Source organism: Cyprinodon variegatus, unplaced genomic scaffold (genome assembly GCF_000732505.1).
Source record: "Cyprinodon variegatus isolate N-32 unplaced genomic scaffold, C_variegatus-1.0 Scaffold131, whole genome shotgun sequence".
In the NCBI taxonomy this organism is placed as follows: Eukaryota; Metazoa; Chordata; class Actinopteri; order Cyprinodontiformes; family Cyprinodontidae; genus Cyprinodon; species Cyprinodon variegatus.
In genome coordinates, this window is record NW_015150584.1 from 1,135,255 (window position 1) to 1,143,752 (window position 8,498).

Sequence of the window (8,498 nt, forward strand, 5' to 3'; positions counted from 1 at the left end):
TTTTTTTTTTTCAATAAAAGAAACTGGGCATTCAGAGTATGTATTCCTGGCTCATAAAAGCTTTTTGTTTCTCCACCAGATTTTTTAAATAGTTAAATTTTATTTGGTATTTCATCTCCTTGGAAATGTTCCATCCATCTGTCTTCCCCGTTCACGCTGCTGTCTATCCCCAGAGGGATTCTTCTTAGAATTTGCTCTTTTACAACTGACAAAAAAAGAAGAAAAGGTACTTCTCAGTTCAAAGCTAAACCTTGATCTCCTTTCCAATTTCCATTCATTAAAAGGCAAAGGTGGCAATTAAAGCAAGATGGCTGTCGAAGACTATAATCGATGAGACGGAAGATCACATCTGCATGGAAGAGCGTAGACTTATCCTTTAAGGAATAAAATATTGTTTATGCAACTACAGAGTTTGGACTGAAAAAATAAAGATGTTGCGCCATTGTATGTGGTGGCACACATTGTGGTGAGGGTATGTTCACAAAATAAACACAAAACAGAAAAGAAACTGCTTAAACTATTATGACATTTATGCACTGAGGTCTACAGTTGCAGCTAAAAAGGAAGAATCTTATTAAATTAAAACAAGTATTGAATTCATGCACGATTACCATTAGCTCTAAATAGGAATCAATGAGTCACAGTTTTCCCGGGAAAAACTGAAGATGAGAAGATGCTGAATATGATACGGAAAAATATATAAGAGAATGAAACAAAACATCTTCAGGCTTTTACATCATTACAGCTTGGCGTCACTAAGTCTCTCAACCAAACACCAAACGGTACATGCCAACTTGTTGTTTATGAGACTTCAAGGGCAGACTTACCATTTAAGCACAGTAGGCAACCACCTGGGGCTTCCAGCCAGCAAGGGCTCCCTGACAAGGTTGTCAGTCGGCCTGCCTCATTCATTACACAAAAAATTACACGTACCGCCTCAAACAGGGCTCCAGCAAGGGGACACGACTTATTTCAGAGCAGTAGTGCACAGAGTTGAAGCATGGTGTGCTTTTCAGACAAGATAGGAAGAAGTGAAATAACCCCAGGCTTAGGTTATGATCAAACCAGAATAATGGCTCAGTTAAGTTCCAACTAATTATCTATCAACCCAGCATGACATGAGGTGGAGGTTTACTCTAGTAAGCATCACTGAGGCCATCGTAAGGAACAGACTTTAAGGTAGAACCAACAGAAGTATAAAATTCACCTTACTGGAAAAGATGTATTTGCATGAGGTATGCCTGTTGTGAAAAATAAAAGTTAATAATAAAATTGATTCAATTTTATATGTTTTCAAAAGAATAAAGAGAAATTAAATGTTTCATTTTTCAATGGAAGATAATAAAAGATTACTTTTTTTCAAGGCTGATAATATTCCACTTTACTGGGGCGGCCAGTAAACATCGCAACTGCAAAAATATTAAAATGGGAAACAGATAACGCCTAATAATTAGCTCAAAAATTGTCAGTGGCATTGTTTCCTGAAACAACACCACATTTTTTTTTCTTTTTGACTCCACTATTGTGTACAGGAAGAGAAGGTCGCAGTGGCTAGAGCCAAGGATTTCCTCGAAAGCAACACTTATTCTGCCAATGACCCTTACACCACAGCTCTGTCTGCATATGCCCTGTCTTTGCTCCGCAGCCTTTATGCTCCGCTGGCTCTGCGTCGCCTCAACCACATGGCCATCACTAAAGGTACTGCTACCCCTTTCACTCGTTAAAGCTTATTACCCTGGACCACATGTGTACGAACTAGTTAGTGTGTTTTGAGAAAAAAAAAAAGTGAATCTCTTGTAATATTCTCACTGTGTCAATGTTATCAATTAAGCGCCATTTCAAAGAAAAAAGAAAGATTCCTTCCTATAAATGAAATTGTGTAGTGAAAATAATAATAAATAAAAAAAACGCAATATTAACATCAGAAACAAGAGTTGCATTAAGCGAGGAAGTAAGGTGTTCTTATTAAGGCACCTTTAAATTTAGACATGGATATAGATGTGACTGTTAAAACAACCTTTTTCACTTCAGCATCTTTATTGTTGCAGATGGGCTCACCCACTGGAGCCTTACTGGCAGCACTGTGACCGATGAAGATACTTTCATGGGCTTCAGCGATGGTTTCTCTCACTCAGGTGCCAGTTGGAAAATATCTGAGAAATAAGTGCTATCGGAATCTACAATAGTTTTATTAACTATGAACGAAATATTTTTAAATTGGGCAAACCTATAATTTGAATTCCTGCAAATATAACAACCCAGAGAATTGTCTCTAAATGTATTCTGTTGCTCCCAGTTGTGTCAGCAGAGGTGGAGATGACAGCCTATGGCCTTCTGACCTACACCATCATGGGTGATGTTGCTTCTGCGCTGCCTATTGTCAAATGGCTCTCCCAGCAAAGAAATGCTTTGGGTGGTTTCTCTTCCACACAAGTAATTTTTTAAAGTTATTTCTGGAATATTTTGTTGTATTGTAGTTTTACTGTATAGATTTTATATCGTATTGAAATCGAGCATTTACCATTACAAGGTAATTATTCCTCCTGAAAATTTTACCAGGATTGAGAGTATTGTATTTAGGAGGACTCGTATAAGTGAATAACAACATGTTGAGTGTAATTGTAGAATGTAAGAACAGAAATGCATGATTTTACTGACTTTTCTGTAATGGTTACATGCCATATTTTTGATACTTTTAAGTGTGCTACTGTACAGTGCTGCCAAGAAGTAATTAATTATTCTCAGATTTCTTCCTTTTGGCTTTTTTGTCACACTTTCAGGTAGCTGTATTCCAGTAATTATAGATAGAAAGACAAAAATGAGCTATTCAAAACATTGGCCCTTTGTGGATACAAAAATAACCCCACTCCTTAGATGAAACATAATCTGAAATAGGAGGGAACTTTCAGGTATGTTTTGGATCCTCTCCCTGCTTGAGAACTCAAATATACCTGAGCTCAAGGCCACAAACTGTAGAGAGCTGGATTCAGGGTTTCATCAAATAAACAAAAGCAACAAAGCAGACCTAGGCCATGTTGGCTTCTTTTTCTGAAGCGCTAAAAAATTTTCCCCATATATAATAGGACACACATCTTCTAAAAAAACATGGATTTATTTTTACTGATTCATATTTAGCAATATTCAAACGGAATATATTCCCAAGATCCGGAGAGATCCTTAATGGTTTGGGGAGCTAAACTTTTTTTTGTTTTGCTTTTTGCGAGTTGTGGTTACATGTCTTTGAGGAAGCTTAGGTCCTAGTCTGTTAACTAATTGAAGAACATTATGGACAATGCTGTGGATCCTCTTCAGAAAAGTTTTTAACAACAACACTTTCTTCAGTCAGAGGCTTCTTCAGACCCGCTGTAACAGACAGACCTCTACAGAAAATCCTTCCTGCCATCAGCTATCAACATATACATCCCTTAAAAAAAAACACAAAAAACTAACACTACATCTAATTTCCCTCTTTCATTGATAAAGTATTTTTTGATCAAACAAATATTACCTTGGATGCTTTCATGGATAACATTCATCCACATCTTTTTCTTATTTTTAGATCATGAACAAGAAAATATAGTTCATAGGAGAAATGTTTTTTTCATTTAAAAACCAAGGGTTACATTGTTGTCAGCAGTTTATAGTGCTACCGCACACAAATTCTTACCTGTTGGTAGCTTGAATATTCTTCCCATGCATTTTTTAGAATCCCTCCAGGTTCTCTAGCTTCCTCTAACAGTCCAAAACCATGACCCTTAGGTAAATGTTCTCTATTATTTGGCCTTAGGTATTACTGTATTACTGTCTGTTCTTTGAGTTGTCCTGTCATAGACTGGCAACCTGTCTCTGTCTCTCCAATGGTTGCTTAAGATACAATAGGCATCAACACCTAACTAACCTGCAAGAATAAAGAGTTAGAAAATAGTGGTTTAATGTATGATTTGGAAACGCTTATTTGTATTTACTTAGGTAATCTGAGTTTGGTATAAAAAAAACACCTGAAACATTTAAGTGACAAAAAAGAACAAAAGAATAAAGAAGAAATACTTTTTTTTAAATGCAAAGCCTTCAAAATCAGATCTTAAAACTCCACCGTCTCATTTGACCCTCCTGTTTAGGATACATGCGTGGCTCTGCACGCCCTGTCGGAGTACGCCATCCTTTCATACGTAGGAGGGGTAAACCTCACCATCTCTCTTGCCTCCACCAACCTCGACTTCCAGGAGGCCTTTGAGCTCAACCGAGACAACAAGAAACTCCTTCAGAGGGCCAAGGTGACTGCGGATTAGAACAAATCCTCTACTGTTTGATTGCTTGTTTTGCTACTTCAAGGCTGCTCGGTCTTCTTCCGTACCGATGTAATGGAAACACCAGTTTGGCATTCCGATTCTTAATATCAGTTCATCACATTTACTTATTAGTTCCAGATGTCATAACCAAGATGGATTGGACATTTTATCCAGTTAAGCTCCAATTTATATATGCACTTATTCGGTGATTAATGAGCTGCTATGTATCAGAGTGAAATTCCCCTGAACTGTAATCTCTGCATACTGCAGCCAAGACCTTTTTACTTGGAGCCAAGTCAAACCAAGCTGGATTTCTCAAACACACCTTGTATTATGATTAAGAAACTGTGTTTTACTGACCTGTTTACCCACACATTAAACAAACTTGACAGTGAGGGGCTTATCTCCCCTTTGCTAGATCTCCTTTCAGGTGAGAATGCAAGCAAGTCCTACCAGGCATGTTTGTTACTGCTATGATTAGGGGTGTCAACTTAATTAGGGGCAATTTAGGGCTGTTGGTAAGTAGCCAGGGAGCCACAGCAGCAGTACAAGGGCCTACAGCATTCACTCACTTGATAAATGACTCAGTCACCTCTCCCTGCCCCCTCTGATTCTCTTTGTTTCTCCTCCTTTTTTTCCCCCTTGTAGATACCAAGTATCCCCACAGGCCTTTTTGTCAGCGCTAAAGGTGAAGGCTGCTGTCTCATGCAGGTATTAGATGCTCTCAAACTTGTGTTACTGCCTGTTTGTAGTCTTGGAAAACTACCTTAAATGAAAATCTAATGCTTTGTCTTACAATGATTTCCAATAAAAAGGTGTGTTGAATGCTGCCTCAGTATCGTATATAAAAAATTTCATTCTTTTTTGTTTTTTGGGTAATTTGATTTACAGATTATATTTTCAGACGTGGGGTTTTAACAGTTTTTTTTTTTTTTTATATCATGCGTGTTTAAATAATCATCCAGAAATGAAATAGCTTGCCTGGTTATATGTATTCATATAAATGTAACTCATAGAGTTCAGCTGGTTCAGTCAATTTCAGTGATGGTTTTACAGGATAAAATAAATATCACAGACTTATTTTACTTCACTGTTTTCACAGACGCAAGTTTTACAGATCCCTGCTTTTTAATGCTTCAACACTCCTCTTTGACAGCCCCTCAGGCAAGCAGCACCTGGGCCATAATTAGATACAAGAGCTGGGCAATCAAAGCGTCCCTGTCTGTGTATGTGTTTATAGGCAGACAGTTGGGATTACCATTTAATACTTTGTGAAAATTTCTTTGAACTAAACTTGATTTATCTTGGATTAAAATACATTTAAGATTCAAATGTATTAAAAAGCTGAGTTGTCTCTACTCTAAGATAGTACTCCCACCCAATGTATGTTTCTAGTCCTAAGAAATGGTTAGTTTCTAATTTGTATCTACTTTAGTTAATAGATTATAGACAGTATGAGGTTAATAATTCATTAGTATTTTAAAGCAACGAGCAATATATTTTATATTGTGTTAAGTGTTAATTTTCTTCATCATTGTTTTCCATATTAAGTTCATTCAGTTTATTTATATAGCGCCATTTCACAACACTTGTCATCTCAAGGCACTTTAGAGAGACAATTCAGCCAGATCACACAGTCAGATTGGTTCTAAGTTTTTATCTAAGACTCGAAAGCAATCCCACACACCAAGCATGCTTGTAGCGACAGTGGGGAGCAAATAACTCATTTATAACAGAAAGAAACCTCCAGCAGAACCAGGCTCATTGTGAGCGGCAATCTGCTAAGGCCGACTGCAGTTCAAGGAGACAGAAGCAGAGATACAAAAGGCAACTGTCAACCAGCTCCAAAGGTGGCCCCGTCCAGGAAACACACAACATAGCAGACAAGCTCCTAATCAGCTCCCATCTAAGAGGATGAAATTCAATACAGTTATAATTTATGTCCTGTCCAGGAAACACACACAGCCAGGCAGTCGAGCCAGCTCCCATGTCAGACAATGAAGAGGGCACATCCAGACAGTCACAGTCAGCGAAACAGGACTACACTGAAAAACAGGCCAATCTCCAACATCTAAAAACAAGGGTGTTGATTGCAGCAGCACAGCTGATGTTTCTCTCTTTGATGGTGTCAGCCAAACAGGAACAGACCAGATGAAGCTACTATGAGAAAAAAGCAGAGAGAGCATAACGTTAGAGTTTAAACTAACAAATTCTGCTGAGTGGGAGAATAGAGATACAATGAAGCAGAATGGTAAAAAACAGGTCCCTATGTCCTCCAGCAGTCTAAGCCTATAGCAGTTAAACTATAGAGATAGCCCTGAATAACCTGAACTCTAATTAGTGAGATTATATTAACAACTCATGAAATTGAGGCTGCTGAGGTTTGACTGAATATCCCCCAACTCTTATCTGTCCATCTGATGCTGTTTCAAAGAATCGTCAGCAGTCAACACCACCTCCTTCACTTCATTGCGTTCTTATTGTTGAGGACCAAATTTTTTAATTGGATCATATTCCAAAATTGATCTCTTACATTAGGGGTAACTCTAGAGCAGCTTGGGTATTAGATTAGATGGGGGAATTTCATCAACAGTACAGTTTCCTCCAAAATACACATCTTGTGTAACAACTCTATATGCTCCGATCTCACTTCGCCAAAATAAATAGGCTGCAACCAAAGGGTCCATCGCTGGACACACAGATTTGCGAGATAGTGTTGCTGCTGTGAAGAAAGGCAAGTGGTCTCTGAGGTCTCATTTTCTTTTATGTCTTTGTTTTCCCACAGACATCATAGGTCCCGTTTTTTGTCAGATAATCTGCCAAATCAGATTCATTGTTGCATGCCATCCAAGAAGGAACCCAGAGTGAAAAGAAAAACATTAAAAGTGTTGTTTACTACAAGGAATTTATGAGATACTGCAAACACGTATGAAGGTGCTCTGATCAAATGAGACAGAGCTAAGCTTTTTGGGAAAGTCATGCTGTAGGATTATTCTCTACTACAGGGAAGCACTTGATGGGAGGATGGATAGAGGTAAATATAGGACGAGCCTGGAGGACAAGCTCGTAGATCTTGTTAGGGGGAGTTTTTCCTCTCCACTGTCGCTATAAGTGTGTTGGTTGTGAGGGATTGCCTTTGAGTCAATGAGTCGATAGATAGATAGAAAACTTTCAATCAGTTTGACTGTATGATCTGGTGGAATTGTCTCTATAAAGCCCCTTGAGATGATATGTGTCGTGAATTGGCGCTATATAAATAAACTGAATTGAATTGAATAAATTGGACAAAGACTTGAGGCTTATGCAGACAAAAACTCCATCCAAACTTACTGAGTGGACCAAATTTACATACAACAGTAGGGACACATTTCAAAATATAGATGGCATAAAGCTGATATAGAGATACCCAAAACAATTGCAGCTAAAAATGGAATTTAAAGAAGTTAAAAAAATTTAAAGAGCTAAATTCAGTTAAAGATCATGCATTTTAGTTTTCTCAAAAAAATCCTTGAACATAAATATTTGTGGTTTTAACGTAACATACTGTGAAAACGTTTCAGGTAAGTGAATACTTAAGCAATGCACTAAAGGAATCATTTAAAAAAGAGATGCTTACTTAAAAGATGTAATTTGTTTGAAGCATATGAGTAATAGCTTGAAACCCCGACTACTGAGTGTTTTTTTTGTCTTCTTTCTTTCATTTCTGTAGATCGATGTGTCCTATAATGTTCCTGATCCAATAGCAAAGCCAGCTTTCCAACTCAAGGTGGATCTGAGAGAACCGCTACAGGAGCGACGCCTACAGCCCTCCTCCGCATCTTCTACTTCCAAGCACTCTGCGTCACGTTCCCGGAGCCGAGTCGACAACCGCTCTGAGCTCAGTCGGAGGCGCAGAGCTCCCATTGAAGATGATGACCCAGCAGCCCACCAGGACAAGCTAAACTTCCACATCTCTTTAGAAGTGTGCGCTAGGTAGAGATCCATGGTACTCCTGTTTAAAGACCTAGATAAATATAAAATAAAAACATCTATTTTGTTGATTGGTTTTTTCCAACCTTTTTGTCTAGGTGGCTCCATTCAGGTTCATCCAACATGGCAGTCATAGAGGTTCCCATGATTTCTGGCTTCAGAGCAGATTTCGAAAGCCTGGAGAGAGTATGTAATCACTGTGCCACACATTCACATCTTTTATATATATATATATATATA

General features: G+C 38.2%; 1 protein-coding gene across 1 annotated transcript in view; it reads left to right on the forward strand.

The window, feature by feature from the left end:
* The window catches only part of cpamd8 (C3 and PZP-like, alpha-2-macroglobulin domain containing 8), a 53,723-nt gene that overhangs the window by 35,584 nt on the left and 9,641 nt on the right, over window positions 1–8,498 (forward strand). Inside the window, exons 30-36 of the mRNA XM_015376188.1 lie at window positions 1,515–1,698; window positions 2,049–2,135; window positions 2,297–2,433; window positions 4,119–4,274; window positions 4,938–5,000; window positions 7,999–8,261; window positions 8,357–8,444. Of these exons, the coding sequence (XP_015231674.1) occupies window positions 1,515–1,698; window positions 2,049–2,135; window positions 2,297–2,433; window positions 4,119–4,274; window positions 4,938–5,000; window positions 7,999–8,261; window positions 8,357–8,444 (978 nt within the window). The remainder of the gene's footprint in view (window positions 1–1,514; window positions 1,699–2,048; window positions 2,136–2,296; window positions 2,434–4,118; window positions 4,275–4,937; window positions 5,001–7,998; window positions 8,262–8,356; window positions 8,445–8,498) is intronic.